The sequence below is a fragment of the Diplotaxodon limnothrissa genome, linkage group LG12 (assembly GCF_057381915.1).
Source record: "Diplotaxodon limnothrissa isolate DT_005_m linkage group LG12, D_limnothrissa_male_GT1.1, whole genome shotgun sequence".
In the NCBI taxonomy this organism is placed as follows: domain Eukaryota; kingdom Metazoa; phylum Chordata; class Actinopteri; order Cichliformes; family Cichlidae; genus Diplotaxodon; species Diplotaxodon limnothrissa.
In genome coordinates this window covers 17,104,800-17,121,525 of record NC_140607.1, presented here as the reverse complement: position 1 = coordinate 17,121,525, position 16,726 = coordinate 17,104,800, and the positions used below count along the sequence as shown (strand labels likewise).

Here is a 16,726-nt window from a genome sequence, read left to right as displayed (position 1 = left end):
TTTTGCAAGACTGTTCACACTGGCAGGCAGGCACACCCCCATGAAAGGAGACCACAGTTACCAAGTGACAACACAAACACATAATCTCTAAAGCTGGCTGAAGAACAGCACAGACCTGTGAGTATTCTTATATGACAAATAAAAAAATAGCAACATTTGTTTAACGTCTTTATCCAAAATGTTCAAAATGTCTCGTGATGCTCCCAGTGAGAGATAGAATATATAATATGCTTATTTTAACAAAAAGAATGATAAGGAGGATATTTGAGTGGAAACTATCACACTAATATATTTAATACATATCTCTTTGTAGACAATAAGGATGTCTCATCATCAGTCTGACACACAGAGTCACACAAGGTAACCTTTCTCATTCACATATCCGTATTCAGTGCATACATTCAGTATATTGCAGTCATTTACTTTTCACTTTCAATTTGTGTGGGTTGCTAATTCAGTTTAAAATCTGATCTGCGCTTAAGAGGTGAATAAGATGTACGTCGACCGCTCGCTGATGGGATTGAATTAAGGTTGTGAACCTTTCGACACCGCTGTGAATCAAACTGATAAAATTAATCCTTAATCCACAACAGCCTCAGACAGGTCCGACACAGCATACACAGGGACATGAAGACAGAACCCAAGGGCATGAAAACCAATGTACAACATTTCAATCCATCTACATTCTCTCTCTTAGTAGATCAACTCTTTGTAGAATTGCACTTTAAAATGACTTTTTTCTTCTTCAACATGACTTTGCAATATTTGCAACACATGTTTTTGCATCTTCTAAATACTAAAAACCCCAACAAAGAGCTTCTAAAACATTATAAGCTTGATATTTTTTTGTTTACTTCCTGATTAAGGCCAGATGTCTTGGAAGGTCGTTTGAGGAGTCAGGATAGGCCGCTAGCTGTGCTGCTAGAACAAGCTCTCAGAATCAAAGAGGAGGTGACAGCTGGTCTGCAGTCCAGCCATGGCTCTGTCCAAATTGAGGCACTGTCCCGTAAGCTGTTGGAGAATCACATACTCACCATTACACGTATTGTTAAACAACTCAGCATGGGCATACAGGTATGCAAGGTGGTGGAAGTAAGTTGTGAAAAGTGCTGTTGCATGCATGTTTAGGTATTAAAGTATTGTGTAAGTCTTTTTCTTGTTTTGTGTGGAATATGCTGTACGTCTTTTAGGTGGGTGAAGTCAAGCATATGTGCTGATTGTCTCCTTTTCTGGCTGTTCTCTTCTCCTTGTATTGTTTGATGTGCAGCACACCCACGCCAACTCATGCCCACAAACTCCCAGCTGATTTGATTACACCTGATAGAATGGTGCAGTGCTCAAATAAAGCCTACTTGACTTCTCGCCATCATCAGCTCATGCACATTTTGTCTGTATAAGCATAAAGTGATCATGTGCACAGTATGTGGTTAACTAAATACTCTCAAGTTATGCGTTTAAATTCTAACAGCTATTCTCCTGACAGTCAAGCAGAAGAACTGCAAAAGAGTACATGGATCTTAGTCTCGCGGAACAAGTGTGAGGGTGTTTGGAGTCATCTTTCACTGAGCAGAACATCAAACCACTCTCTGAAAGCTGCCTTACAGAAGTAGGGCACCGGAATGAAACATTCAGCTTCATTAGTGTATACCAAATGGGCCATTAGCATGATTAGAGGCTATCATCGTTTGAAATATTACATGAATGCCAACAAACTAATTAATCCTGCAAATCAAGAAGCAATCAACTAAGTAAAGGACTGAATACTTTGCAAAATCAAATGTAAGCCACATCACACAGTCACACTGTTTGCTTTCATGATAATGCCAGAGAGTAATCCATTTGATTTGAGGTTATTTTACACATGCAGCCTATACAGCAATCAGTCATGCAAGTGCACTGATGAAATTCTGCCAGTTTTAAGTGAGCTTTTGTAGCGAAGCACGTGTCGTTTGCATTTAATGTTTATCTTGATGGCATTGAATGCTGCATAATTAGTTCAAATCTGAAGCTTCCTGCTGGTACTTTCCAAACAAATCATGTACTTCCTCATCTGTTTTTTCACTTAATTTGCTGGGAAAACAGTCACATCTTTTTTTTAACAAATGTGAAACATGCTGTCTTTGTTCTGGGTAAAGGAATTAGAGAAAGAGATGGCCCAGCGGGACTCTGTCACCTCTGGAGTGGCACACGCTGTTCAAAACATGGACCAGAAAAACACAGCTGGCGTCGGAGACCTGAGAGGAAGAGTAGCCAGGTAGGCACTGTGTGAGTCCTGAGTCAGACATTGCTTTCAAATGCTGAGAAAAAAACTGAACAGCAAGTGAAGGAAACAAGAAGGCATTATTTCAATTGACTGGAGTGATCTGACGTTCCTCGCTGATACCCTGCGTGTTTTTCTCACTCCCTAATGGAGTGAAATTGTTTAGCCTTCATTCTGTCTAGCAACTCTTCGCCATTGCACGACCTCAAATCAGTCCTGGCATACACACAGACATGCACAGATGCAATTATTTTGTTCCCACCTGGGTGAGGTTCCCAGGTTTAAATGCACTTTAGATGCTGATTAGCACTTGCTCATTATTCTGTGATTCTGTGCACATCACACTTACTGCACTGGATTGCTGAAAAGTGTCTGCCATCTCACATACATTGTGATTGGCCTTTTGATGTGTAGTTGCCTAGACCTAATTATTTCTAACACTTCTGGCATCCACTGATCAGTGCATTTCATGTGTAAAGAGATAGAAGACAAAGATATGTCATTTACAAAGCAGGCATATCAGTGAGATTTCAGGGGGTGGAAATGGGGCTGATGCAGGGTCCAATAAAGAGAGAAGAAGAAAAACAAGTGGTCAGTGTGATAGCCTCTTTCATGTTGTTCATAATTAATCAAGTAAGCTAAGGGCCAGTGGTTTTTGTGTTGGTTGGCACTGGTCAGTGAAGCCATTAAGAGAAGCACTGGACTGGTCTCCAGGGAAAAACTCAAATTTCAGACCAATCGTTTATCACAAATATTTTAAAGACACGCACTCACACAGGCAGGCCCAATAAAGCCGTAAGAGAAAGCCTTAACAGGCTGACATCTTGAACCAAGCAATGAAAGGAAGGAAGCTGTACTGCCATGCTGATTAAAAGAGTTGCTGCAGTTGATACTTATCGCTTCAACTGAATTCAAAGTTTGCTAAAAGCAACATTTTCCAAGTCAGAGGCTGTAAGTTGTGTTTTTGCAACGTCCTAATTGCTTTTGGTGATAAACAGATTTCTCACTTAACCCTCTCAGGTTCAAATTAAGTTTTCTGAGTAAAAAAAAACTCATAAAATATGTATGTGGGGTAATCAGGTTGTTAGTTTTTAACTGTTGCAAATCGGCAACGTCTGCCTTGAGAGGGTTAATTTATTCTCATAGTTATTTTTTGGGTGGGTGGGAGCGTCTTTGTACCAGTGAGTCATTAGTAGATGCAAACAAGTGACCACTGAAATCTGTTCAGAGTAACCATCCTCACTGCTAAGGTTTTACCAGAGCCTCTTCTTCTTATTTATTTCATGATCTTGCTTTGCAAATTGATAACAGCAGTGTAACATTTTTTCATTCTAATTTTGTGATTCTATTATACAACTTTTTTTTTTCTAGTCTTTTGCTCATCCCTCTGTCTTCACACCTTCCCCAAACTCCCTTCAATCCCATTTTTCTCATTCAGTGGTCTCTCACCAGCTCTCTGTTCTTCCCCACCTATTATCGCAGGTGTGATTCCAGCATTGCCAAGCTGAGCGCTGACGTGAGCTTCAGAGAGCAGCAGGTGATCAGACTGCAGAGGGAGGTTCGAGAGCTCAGCGAAGCTGTGAATGGACAGCTCAAAGAGCTGGAGGACAAGGTGGGGAAAAAACGTATGCATGCTGACAAGGGTTTAGCAGAAAAGGAGTTGCGAGAGCAGTTGAGCAAAACTTTGCACTGTGTGCAAATCAGCTACTACACCAGTGCCCCAATGAGAGTTTTCACAAGTCATAAGTTAATATTGTAACACGTATTTGCCATATTTAGGTTCTTTTTTTTTTATCTCTGTGACATTGATGCCATCAAAAGCATTATTCTCCAGTATGATAGCATACTGGCATGAACTGGCATTCATGATCATTACCCCTTGCATCTCCTCTATCTAAACACACGCTCAACACAATATTCATTCATTCATTTGAATTCTCTGTTCCCAAACTAAAGGATAATGTACTGTTTTGTTATTGTCATTATTATTTTTTTACATTTGTAGAGAGAGGTTGCGTTTATTTGAAAGCTTGATGCATTGAAAGGATCATAATCTGGTAATATGAATAGTATTTATCTGCACTGTACACTTTATTAGGTACACCTTGCTAGTACTGGGTTGGGCCTCCTTTTGACTTCAGAGGTGCCTGAATTTTTTGTGGCATAGATTAAGCAAGGTGCAAGAAAACCTCCTTGGAGAATTTGGTCCATATTGACATGATAGTATTTCACGATTGCTACAGATATGTCAGCTGCGCATCCATGCTTTGAATCTCTTATTCTGCCACATACAAAAGGTGCTCTCCTGACTGTGGAGGCCAATATTCGCATAGGCTGTGGTGTCCAAACAATACTCATCTGGTACTAAGAGGCCCAAAGCAAACAAGAAAATACTCATCATCACACCATCATCACCAGCAGTCTGAACTGCTGATACAAGGCGGGACAGATCCATCCTTTCATCCTGTTTGCGCCAAATGATGACCCTAACTTTTGAATACAGCAATTGCAGGTTCATCAGACCAGGCAACATCTTCAGTTGTGCAGTTTTAGTGAGTCCAGGCAAATTGTAACTGGAGAGGTACATTTTGTGGTCTTCTGCTGCTGTAGCCCATCTGCTTTAATTTTTCATGTCCTATGTTCAGAGATGAACTTCTGGATATCTTGGATATAGAAAGTGGTTATTTTACTTCAGGTTGCTTTCTCAGCAGCCTGAAGCTTTTAGACCATTCTCCTCTGACGCTTAGCATCAACAAGCCATTGTCACCCTAAGAACTTCCACTCATTGGATATTTTCTTCTTTTCAGGTCATCTTAACCCTAACCCTAGAGAAGGTTGTGCAGGAAAATCCCAGTAGATCAGCAGTTTCTTAAACAACCAGGCCAACCTGGCACTAGCAATCATATCATGTTCAAAGTCGCTTAAATAACCTTTCATCCAAAATATTTAGTTTCAGCTCGTCATCTTGACCACATCCACATACTTAAATCCAGTAAGTTAACAAGCAGTTAAACAGGTGTACCTAACAAAGTGGCCCAGTGAGTATATTTTGCTGTTTATCCGAGAGAGGATGGCTAGCTGAGCTGTGATGGGATGACATTTGGAGCTTACTGCTGCTGAGTGAGTTTGACCTTATCAAACAAACTCAGAGGCTCAGTCATAACCAGAGTTTGAAAGAAAGAAATGAGATGGGAAATAAATTCAAATGGGATGTCAAGGTCGTCATAAAAAAGCTTTCACCCCACCCCCACCTCCCGCCCAAACCCTACCTTTTTTTTTTTTTGACAAGGTCAGCATTATAGAAAATATGAAAACCCTGGATTACGATAAGTATGTCACATATTATAATGCTTTTTACTTGACCTAAAGCAATCAAAAGTGCCTTCAACACTCTCGCTGATTCAGCCAGCCTTCAGTTGTGTTGGTAGCATGGGGTGGTAAATCACTGTGATGACAGCACATTAGCTGTGGGCCAGTGGTCAAGCGCCTACCATAAAAATAATTGAAAACGCATACAAAGTGGGTCACCGGTGTAACTCTCAGTCATGAGTGGCCACAGGAGTGGTGCATAGCACAGTCTGCTCAGCAAAGCCGAAAACACAAAAGGGTAAAGGTCAGAAACAAAGCTGACGATTATGTTTGTGTGTTTTCTTGTCACCAGATTCATGTTGAGCTTAGAAGACTGGAGGCCTCACTGACAAAGTCTTCTAAGGACCTAAAAAACTCGATGTCTGATCTGCGTAGACAAGTTAAGCTATTAGAAGACAAGTAAGACTGTTAATCATGCAACAAACCTAATGTTGTGGTACTAAGGATTCCTGGAGACACCCAACACTGCACCAGGTCATTCCATGAATTTAGCTGCTGATCATGCATTTTCTGGCAGCTACTGTGAAAAGTTGACAACTTTCTTAGTTGATTTGCTGTTTAATAGTGTTCCTCAAAACACCAACATAAATTCTTACCTACAACCATTCCCAACTATAGTTACAGCTGCTCCAGGGCTACACATTCCCAAGCCACATTCACCCTGAAATATTAATGCAGGAGGCACAATAATGGTGAAAGCTTGTTGTCCGTTTACTATTCCATCTGAGAAATAATGTCAGCTGGAAGCAATATATAAACATTTTAGAAACAGAGAGACGTGAATGATAGATATGTTCTATTTAATAATGTTGTACCTGCAATGGAAAGCAGCCCACTGATCATATTAGAGCCAAAAGAACAGATAAAAATAGGCGATTTTTGTGTTTCTGAAATGCATCACAATAATAATGTTGAAAACAAGCACCCAAAAAAAAGAGGCTTCCTTTATTTTATTTGGATTATAGATTTAATATATTATATATCCATCCACCCACCTAGGTTGTGCTTGACCATTGATGGATAGAGCTGGAAAAGATGAAACATACCGAGTGATGTTGTCTACACGCTACTCAACCTAATTTGTTTTTTTGTTTTTAAGTGGCCAGGTCATTTTTTGAAAGTAGGCACTGCTGATGTCAGAAAGATTTTTTTTTTTTTTTATTAATGTTCAGTCTACAAAGAGAGTTTATTGGATTTTGAATCCTGGGTGTCATTGGTTCTTTTTGTTCTGACTGTCTCATGTATGACTATACTGAGCCACACTTGCTGGGAGATTTTCTTAGATGCAGTTTAGTCATTAAAGGCCTCATTAGTCTCAAAAAGGTAGTCAGTCAGGATGACCTTTGTTTTTTAAGTGATGAGATCCAGTGTCCGCTGGAGGTGGCGATGCAGGGACAGTTGGGCACTAGAGACCATGTCTGCAGATATAACAGAAAAAACATTTGAAATTAAATAAATATGCCAGACAAGGCCACAAGGACTTCAAATTAAAGGGCATCACAGACTGCCCCTTTACATTTACAAGCTGACTTTCAAATATGTGCAGACAAGTGCATTCTGAAAACTTATCTAACAAGAGCCAAGCCAACTGTCATGTTGTCTAGTGTCAGCGTGAACTGCATTAGGCAGCTGGAATGATAACGGAGTGCAGTATTGTGACACCTGTACAGAAAAAATGATTTGCAGCAGTGACACACAGGCGAGTGTCTACTGATTGTCTCAAGGACACTTTAGACAAGAGGAATAAGACTAAAGAAGGTCTCGAGGTACTTTTTGAGTCCGATAGTTTTACACAGTCCACACAATATTTCATTCAGTTTGGTTGCAGCTTCCATCAGAAACATTTCAGTACTGTTCATCAAATATATTAAAGATATTACAAAGAGAGAAATATTCATATGGTCCAAATACAAATACAGCATTCAGAGCTACAGAGCACAAAATTCCCCACCACTGTTTTTCACACTGCTGTTTTGGTATTTCTCAGTGGTGAGCTTGACGTGACATTAAGCAAAACAAGAAGCACTGTTGCTGATGAAATCTCACGTCTGATTACCAGACTGTGAAATTATGAACACTGACTTTTTAACAGCTAAACCTAAAGCATGTTCCTTTTATAGTAAACTTACGGGTTACAAATTATTAATTTAGTACTTTCATTCTCAATCACACAATCACACATTTTTACTTGAAAGCTATTTAGTAGAAGTGGAAGTGCCAATAAAGCATTGGTTTTCTAAATAGACACAAACTTTATTTCCTGTAGGGCTAAACTAGCAGAAAAGAACTGATATGTCCTTGAAAGTTGCAAGACTGTGTAAACTTTTAGATCCTAAGACATTTATGAAATGAAAAATCTTTACCTAAATGTAAAGAAGTAAAGCTATTACAGTTCACTTTGTATTCCTTGTGTCTTTGCAGAATGACAGGAGAGCTTGACGAGGGCAAGGAGCAAACAGCAAAATTGAGGACCTGGACAGAACAACAGCTCAAGAGCTCTCTCCAGTCACATGCCGAGGACAACCAGGAGCTGGTTTCACTATTACAAGACAAAATGGTACAATATACATAATGGTTTAAAAATGTTTGACATGTACACTCACTGAAAACTTCATTAAGTACACATGTTCAATTCTACATATTTAGGTATATTGACATGGTCAAGATGACCTGCATGAGAATGGGGAAGAAAGGTGATTCAGCTGACTTTGAACGTGGTGTGGTTGTCAGTGAACAGGAAATTGAGGCTACACTTTGCACAACTCACTAAAAGCAGACAATAGGAGATGGAAAAAATGTTGTGTGGTCTGGTGAGTCTCTCAAAGGGGCCAAAAGTGTGTCACAACATTGCACCACCACCACCCTGAACCACTGATACGAGACAGGATGGATATATGATTCGTGTTGTATACACCAAATTCTTCCCCATAAATCATGGATCCATCCTGTCTCGTATCAGTGGTTCAGGGTGGTGCTGGTGGTGCAATGGTGTGGCACACTTTTGGTAAACAGACATTCTGTACTTAAGTAGAAGTACAGACACCAGTGCTGAAAAATACTCCAGTAAAAGGTGAAGTTGAAGTAAGTTGAATTTTTCTAAACAAAGGTACTCAGCTTGAATCAGGTAAGTAGAACATGAGCAGAGAAAAAAGGGAAAATAAAAAATAGCTCTATTTTCTGTTGCCTAGATTGTAGAGGGTGACTTTGCCTCTAAACAGGAAAATTAGTAAGCAAGAGGTTAAAGGTAGGTTCAGTGTGTGGGAAAACAATCACAACTCACCTATTGAGAGCTCCAGTAGTCTATGATCCGCTGAAATGCTGCTCTTTGTGGATGGACACAACTGAATTCAACCAGATGTCAGGACGTGTTTCATGAGTTGTCCTGGCTGATTTCCATCCACTGCAGTGACAGTACACTGTTTACTCTATTTAAGTACAGTAACAAAGTATTTGTACTTTGTTACTTAATTACTTCCCACCTCTGCTATGATTTATTTATTAATTTTAGATGTTGTGGACTATAGTATGAAAATGATATAACTACGCTCCGCCAAGTTTAAAAACTGAATTTTCATGTGTATGCTGTGCTTAGTTAGGGGCGGAGTCTAGATTGGCTGACCGCCTGCTTGCCCTGGAGGCACGTGTGGAGAAGTTTGACATCCAGCAGAACCAGGCTGACCGCAGTCGGCATGATCAGCTGAAATGCTCAGAAGACAAACTTAGCAGAAGAATAACCTTAGTGGAGAACAACCTTCATCAAGAGCTGCAGCTGCTCAAACAGCAGTACCACAAAGGTGGGTGATCACTGCTGGTAACTTGCTGTCATCAGAGAGCAAACACACATGTACTGCATGTTCTTCACCATACACGTCAAGGAAAATAATGGACATGCGAGAGCAATTCACAAGAGTCTGAAAAATAGAAAGAAAGGAAAAGAGAAAAATACTTATAATAAGTAATCGTAAAATGAATATAAGCGATTAACCCCACCAGGCAGCCAACATTTATTTTTTACCACAAATGAGATGTTTATTGTTTCCTTTAATTACAGTAGTCACTGACTTGGTGTTGATATGTTAAACGGGAGTTCAGCTCGGATGCTTTCCAGCTCATCATGTGGTCTAATAATTGGCTGTACAACAGTAGTATAAAGGATCTTATCCTGCACATATGTAGTTACAACACAGCTAGTATGCTGCGAGCCAATCCACAGGAATAGGCAGTCAACTAGCCTGCCAAATACTCTAGCTCGTCTCCCTATCATGCTGCTGTTGACATCCATCCTCATCTCATTTCCCAGGATGCCTGACACTAGATCTCACATCTGCCTTCCTTCCTGACAGTCTCTCTCACTCCACAGCTCTTATTAAAGAGCAGACATATAGAAAAGTGCCCAAACTTCCCTTGGTAAATAAGACCATGGGTAAACTGATCTATGAATCACTACTCAGCCACTGCTAACAGCACTCCAGAGCCATTCATCCACTGTGCTATTTTAAGTGTGGGATGAAAAGAAAGAAGGAGATGGTATGAGAGAATAAATGCATAATTGATGAGAGTTGTAAATATTCGTGGCAAGAAAGACATTGAGTTATGGAGCTGGAAAGAGAAGATACTTAATATCTCAAAGGGAGCCTTTCAACCCCACAGTCTGTTACTTCCTAGAATACATTCTGTAATAAAAATGCATCAGCTCTATGTACTATTACATAATTAACTAGGTATTAAAAATATAAGTAATGATTGGGAGCAATTAAGCATAGAATAGGGGGGAGACCACAGGGACAAGAGACAGAGCAAGATGAAGGATGTCAATAAATCAAAAGTAAAACACAAATATGACAGGTTGAATGCAAAATTAGAACTAGGACGGTTTTTAAAGACTTAATGTTATGAGCCCACAGGAGGAAAGTCCTTCCAGTACCATCATAGCACATCCCTCATCCAGCAACAATGACCTGAATTATTTTCACCTCAGATGCTTTATGTTCAGTGATGATTTATGCACCCTGCCTCTCTTTGAATAGGGTTCCAGTCTGTGCATGATGCAATTGAATCACTGAGTCAGATATGTGACATCAAATCTCGCCTTGACAAGGAGAAGCTTGAGAAGGATATCAGCCACATCCGCAGCAAGGTGCTCAAGTACTAGTGACATACGCTGAAGAGGAACTTGTTTTTTCTTGTCACACCTATCCTGAAGCAGAAGCTTGGATCAAAGGCTTGGAAGTAAAACCCTCTGGGTGTTACTACATTCATCTTTAAAAATAAAAAAACAATGCTGTTTTAACTGTATTTAATCTACCTGCTCTTTAAAAACCAGGTAAAGGATCCAGTAAGTACTGTATATTAGCAAATCACAAAGAGCTGCTATTCACAGTAAGATACCTACCTTTTCACAACTCACTACATTTTTAACTTTGCAATGTTTTGACTGTAAAACCTTTAAATACCATTGTACTTAAATGATATCACACTGATAAACTTGTGTTTTGAATATTATTTTAGTATTATCTAATAAATGAGGTATTTTTTAAATATATAAATACCTGTATGTTTCTGTAAACAGATGTCAGTCACTTTCATCTTACAGACCTCCTCAACTGCAGGAGTACTTCCGTTTATCGTATAATTTTTTTTAGATTTTTGATCTCGTGATGGTGTTGGGGGGCATATACAAAACACTGCCGAAACCCGGGATCGAACCAGGGACCTTTAGATCTTCAGTCTAACGCTCTCCCAACTGAGCTATTTCGGCCACACACATCTCGAGAAGGAGGTGGACGCAGGGGCATTGGTGGGCCACGTGATACGTTTGGCTAGTCGTGATGTTGTTCACTTCATTGTGCTCTTACGTTACCCTGCAACACTCCTTTATTAATCTATAATGGTGTGACCTAACAGATATTAAAATAATGTTAAAAGCAACCATGATGAGACAGTAACTTATCGATTTTTGTTATTCTGCTCGGCCAATAATCAGGAGTTCATATGAATTGATTATGTTGCGTCGGTAATCAGTCAGTGAAGGCCTCAATCTTTCAGCAGTCTGAAACCTGAAGGATAACAAAAGAAACAAAAAGTCCGTGGCCCGTACGGGGATCGAACCCGCGACCTTGGCGTTATTAGCACCACGCTCTAACCAACTGAGCTAACCGGCCTAGCCCTGACGGTAAAAAACACATACCATTGAGTGACGTAATCAAACACCGTAAACGAAACCTACTGATCAGAAAGTTAAAGGACACAAACAGACAAAACTTCTCCGTATTTACGGTAAGGTTCACGTTTTTAACGTTAATCAGCCTTGAGCTACATTGATAAAGTAGTTATGAGACAGCCTTTTTCTACATGGGGGTACATAATTATGCTGTAGAAGAAAGCTACGCTCACACGGGAGATTTAGTCTAAGAATATGAAGAAGGAATGAAGTACACTGGGAAGAGCAAGCTATGGTACGAAAAGCTATAAAAGAAATACAGCAAGATAGTCTTTAAATATACACAAAAAGAAACAAAGGATGAAGAGGACACATTAAAAGTGAGAAATAATTGCACAGGTGTACAGTATGTGAATGTGAACGTGAACATGAAAAATGAGAAACATTCAGGAAATGGTAGTTCTGAAAGTGTTTTATGTTCATGCTGTCATCTTTAGTTATTAGTAGTTAGTTAGCAGTGAGTTACTAGTAGTGAGCGTAGTTATTAGTAGTGAAAATGATTTTTCCTTCTTCTTCTTGCTCATCAAAATATACAAATTATTGCATTCTTGTGTTTCACAGCTGCAAATCTTCGTCATCCTCTGCAGGCCATTCTCATATCAGGATGTCTGTGCAATTCTATGGCTGGGAGGTGGTAGACGATGGTGCCTCTTATACTGGTGTGTTGCTAGAGCCGTCGCAGAGACCTCAGAACCGGGGAGTCTACACTATGTACCATGGGACCAGCGTTGCCAGTGCACGTCTCATTATTGCAAATGGCTTTAAACAATCATCAAGTGGCATGCTGGGAAGGGGTGTCTATGTCAGCCGTGATAAGAAAAAAGCAGCCAGTTATCCAAAGAACAGCAGCTCTTCAAACCGTGTGGTTCTCGAGCTGCGTGTGCGCGTTGGCCGCGTCAAACGTATTGACAAGGACAACCATCCTATGCAGCTCACATGGCACACACATGGCTACGACACTGCCTGGGTGCCCCCCAAATGTGGCATGATATCTGTGAAAAGTGGCATGGAGGAAGATTGTGTGTTTGATCCCAAAAGAGTGACTGTGGTGGCCATTGCAAATGCACCAGATACCATAAGGACAGAGCTTCAGGAGCTTCTTGCAAAAACATCCAAAAAGTCTGGAAGAGGAGATGGTGATTCTGCTGATGTGTGTCCCCTTTGCAAGAGAAAGACACAGCAGGGCGCCCAACATATCAAGCAACAGTGCTGGAAGTGTGGGCAGAACCTCTGCATTCTTATGTCCAAGCACTTCTGTCCAGGAAGACCATGACAGTCCAGTAAGGTAGAAAAAACTGGATAGGCGATGTCCATGTGCCTGTTTATCAACCAATGTGTCATAGCAGGGCCAACAGCAGACAAGCTGACACAGCTGGTGCAATATTTTCCAATAGTTAATGCTGGATGTATCTTGTTTACTTTATTAAAACGTTAATTTCGTATCCCGACTGTATCACTCTTCGATTATTAGATTTTTATTCATGCTATTGTTATATGGAAACAAGAAAGGTGATCTGCTGTATTTACCAAAATAAAAGAAGAATTACAATAAATATCATTGTTGTCATATCAAAGTCCATAAACTGATGACTTCTAAGAATAAGAACTAGAACAGACATATTGGCTCTCTTCCACAGCATGTCTTTTATCCTGCCTTCCTTCTCTCACCCCAAAAGTTTGCAGCAGATGGCCGCCCTCCCTGAGCGAGATTCTGCCAGAGGTTTCTTCCTATTAAAAGGGAGTTTTTCCTTCCCACTGTGGCTAAAGTGTTTGCTTATATGGGGTCGTGTGGTTGTTGGGTTTTTCTCTGTATGTATTATTGTAGAGTTTTCAACTTACAATATAAAGCGACTTGAGGTGACTGTTGTTGTGATTTGGTGCTGTATAAATAAAATTTAATTGAATTGAATATTTTAAGTTTAAGTAATTTCCCATTTGTGTGTCACTAAGAGATAGTCTTGGAAGCTGTGGCCGATAGGCAAAGCTGAAGACGTGGGGGGAAATCGTCATTTCAAGATAATAAAAAAAAACCTGTTTTTCAAAGGTAAATGGCCTGTATTTGTATAGCGCTTTTCTAGTCCCTAAGGACCCCAAAGCGCTTTACACAACCTGTCATCCACCCATTCACACACACATTCACACACTGGTGATGGTAAGCTACAATGTAGCCACAGCCACCCTCACGCTTCCTTCACACTGATTAAAGATGGTCCCAGATATTTTTCTTTTTTCATAAGACAGAATCAATTTCATCAGTCTGAAATTAAATGTGGTCTAGTTGGAAATAACATGCAATCTGTTTCTGATAATAAAGTGTTGCCGTCTAAAGACAGAAATTCACATTTAACTATTACATTTGCACTCGGCAAGCTTCCTGCTCTACAAGAATATAACCAGTAACATGTTTGGAAATGTGGCTGCATTTATAAATTAGACAGCAATTATTGGCAAACCTTTGACAATCTGTGATTGCAGCCAGCCCAAGTCAGACTGTGACTGTTTGCAGAACGGTTGCCTACTATTTGGCGGCCTGTGAAATTGCCTTGAGATAAAAAGTAATCGTGTGCGCAACACAACAACAGCATTGTGACTGTGCTATTAGTTTGCTCTGAATTATCAGATACTTTGTTGAGCTAAGTGTGTGCACTGTTGGGTGGTTTTTCAGGTGAGCTGATTTAATGAAACTGTACTTGGTTAAAATTATATCAGGATGGTGGTGCATGAGATGGGCCCTCTTGGTGTCCCTGTATTGATATAATATTGCAGTAGTATGCTGTACTGTTTCATTCCCTCTCCTTAATACGGTCGCATTTTTAGTGCTGACATTAATTCAGGCTGGTGTTTTGCAGATACTGTTTAATGAAGCTGTCAGACTCCTGGGCTCTGTGGCATATGTTTCTTAATGTAGTGATAATGATGTACCTGTCTTTTTGCTCATTTACGTAATAACGCACCCACTTCACTTTGTATTCTAGCTAGATCCAGTTTATGCTGCTCCGGGAGTAGTGCTGCAATATTTGGATACCAAGTAAGCACTGGGGCCGATACTAAACCTATAACGGTATCTTATCCTATCGATCCAATCACACTAGTATCAGTCCAAAACCAATACCAGTGTTGGTATCAATATTGTTGTTTTTCCCCCCAAACTTGGCAACAAAAAAGTGGCTCTACAAAGACTCAGTATGCAAAAGTAATTTGTACTCGAGCCTAACTGTTTAACTGATAACATAGCTTAAAAAAAACATCATTGTTAAAAGCACTTTGAACAATTACGAGTACAATACACGTGAAAAAGTTCGTGGCCCGTACGGGGATCGAACCCGCGACCTTGGCGTTATTAGCACCACGCTCTAACCAACTGAGCTAACCGGCCAGTGTAGGGCGTGACTTTGAGACCCTACATGGCAGAACATCTGATAGGAAACTGAAAGTTAAAGGGAGGAGATTCTCATTATAAACCTGAACAGAAAGTGGAAGTGAAAGAGAACAGACGGCTCTTCACAAAAGGCTTTAACTTTTAACTTCGTGAACTTCAATCAGCCTAAACGACACAAGGTACAGATATTTCGTTGTATTTATCGCGAGTAATCGGTACTCAGTTTTTATGACAAACCTTAGAGTCCTACTGTGTTGGATAAAAACCGGCTAACGCTAATTTAGCCAAATATTGTTTGATTTCTGCATATAATGTTAGTTCTTTTCTGGGCATCTAAATACTCAGTACTACCAAATTCGCTATATTATACAGTATGGTTTACAATATTAGGATACATTATGTAACTTTAACTGTAGATTTGACTTTAAGCAGCTGTCTTACAGTCAAGGTTTGGGGGTTTTCAGCTATTTTTTCTCAATATAGACTACTTTTTGACATAAACGAGGTACTTCTCTTGTCACGTAGACTTATATATTGAAATCTGTACAGCTAACAATGCAGTTGCCGTTGTCACAATTAACATTTGACCCAATCTGATTCACTGAGGTCAAAGTCCTGAGCTATGTGCAATAAACTGTATGCCCCGAACCTCTCCTGAATTTGTTATAAGTTACTGGCATTAATGTTCATGCCTTACATGGTTTCTGGTCTTTGCAGGGCTTAAACAGCAGCCATTTGTGAAGCAGGATGTCGCTACAGTTCTTTGGATGGGAGGTTACCTATGATGATGAGTCTCCCAGTGTGGAGCTGACAGCCTCACAGGCACCGAAAGATAAGGGTGTCTACACCATGTACCATGGTACCAGCATTGCCAATGCACGTCTCATCCTTGCCAGTGGCTTTCAGCAGTCGCAGGGGGGCATGCTAGGAAAGGGTGTGTACGTCAGCCGTGATAAGAAAAAGGCAGAACGTTATCCATTGAACAACAGCCCTGCAGACCGTGTGGTCCTCAAGTTACACGTGCGTGTTGGCCGTGTCAAACGCATTGACAAGGACAACCATCCTATGCAGTACACTTGGAGCACGCAGGGATATGACACTGCTTGGGTACCCCCTAACTGTGGGATGAAAGCTGTGCCCAGCGGCCTGGAAGAGGACTGTGTGTTCGACCCCAAAAGAGTGACAGTCGTGGGCATTACAAAGGCTCCACACAATGTGCAGACAGAACTTCAGCAGCTGGTGACTAAGAACATCAGCCATTCCAGCACAGTCCCGGGTGGAGTAGTGCATGGTGCTACTGCTTTGGACGTGTGTTCACTATGCAAACGCAGGCAGCAGCAGTCGCCACACATCACGACACCATGCTGGGGCTGTGGGCAAAACATCTGTATTCTTATGAGCAAACATGTATGTCCAGTTAGCGTTTGAGAGTGAGTGACACGGATGGATTCACATATATGATCCGGCAGAGTGTCAGAAAAAAGCTCAAAAATGCATA

General features: G+C 40.5%; 3 protein-coding genes and 3 non-coding genes across 6 annotated transcripts; 3 read left to right on the top strand and 3 right to left on the bottom strand.

Annotated features, from left to right (window-relative positions):
- The first annotated feature begins 322 nt into the window (after positions 1-322).
- On the top strand, positions 323-10,781 carry fam81b (family with sequence similarity 81 member B). The gene is made up of 8 exons (XM_085367006.1): positions 323-360; positions 867-1,074; positions 2,136-2,254; positions 3,743-3,872; positions 5,922-6,028; positions 8,051-8,186; positions 9,222-9,423; positions 10,657-10,781. Exons 1-8 carry the CDS (start codon positions 323-325, stop codon positions 10,779-10,781), a joined length of 1,065 nt encoding a protein of 354 aa, XP_085223132.1.
- A 533-nt stretch (positions 10,782-11,314) lies between these two features.
- Positions 11,315-11,387, bottom strand: trnaf-gaa (transfer RNA phenylalanine (anticodon GAA)). Its single transcript has one exon. It is a non-coding gene; the product is annotated as a tRNA-Phe (tRNA).
- A 329-nt stretch (positions 11,388-11,716) lies between these two features.
- Positions 11,717-11,790, bottom strand: trnai-aau (transfer RNA isoleucine (anticodon AAU)). The gene has a single exon. It is a non-coding gene; the product is annotated as a tRNA-Ile (tRNA).
- A 663-nt stretch (positions 11,791-12,453) lies between these two features.
- Positions 12,454-13,196, top strand: LOC146621098 (uncharacterized). Its single transcript, XM_085368128.1, has one exon. The coding sequence runs from the start codon at positions 12,454-12,456 to the stop codon at positions 13,120-13,122; it is 669 nt and encodes a 222-aa protein (XP_085224254.1). The 3' UTR covers positions 13,123-13,196.
- A 1,955-nt stretch (positions 13,197-15,151) lies between these two features.
- Positions 15,152-15,225, bottom strand: trnai-aau (transfer RNA isoleucine (anticodon AAU)). The gene has a single exon. It is a non-coding gene; the product is annotated as a tRNA-Ile (tRNA).
- Positions 15,226-15,975: 750 nt separating this feature from the next.
- LOC146621096 (uncharacterized) lies at positions 15,976-16,656 on the top strand. Its single transcript, XM_085368127.1, has one exon. The coding sequence runs from the start codon at positions 15,976-15,978 to the stop codon at positions 16,654-16,656; it is 681 nt and encodes a 226-aa protein (XP_085224253.1).
- Positions 16,657-16,726: the final 70 nt, after the last annotated feature.

What these genes read in the sequence shown, in the direction of transcription:
- fam81b (XM_085367006.1), top strand. Translation starts at nt 323, where the DNA reads ATGTCTCATCATCAGTCTGACACACAGAGTCACACAAG. An exon ending in TCAAAGAGCTGGAGGACAAG is followed by an intron (nt 3,873 to 5,921) that starts GTGGGGAAAAAA and finishes TCTTGTCACCAG; the next exon opens with ATTCATGTTGAGCTTAGAAG. An exon ending in CACTATTACAAGACAAAATG is followed by an intron (nt 8,187 to 9,221) that starts GTACAATATACA and finishes TGCTGTGCTTAG; the next exon opens with TTAGGGGCGGAGTCTAGATT.
- LOC146621098 (XM_085368128.1), top strand. Translation starts at nt 12,454, where the DNA reads ATGTCTGTGCAATTCTATGGCTGGGAGGTGGTAGACGATGGTGCCTCT.
- LOC146621096 (XM_085368127.1), top strand. Translation starts at nt 15,976, where the DNA reads ATGTCGCTACAGTTCTTTGGATGGGAGGTTACCTATGATGATGAGTCT.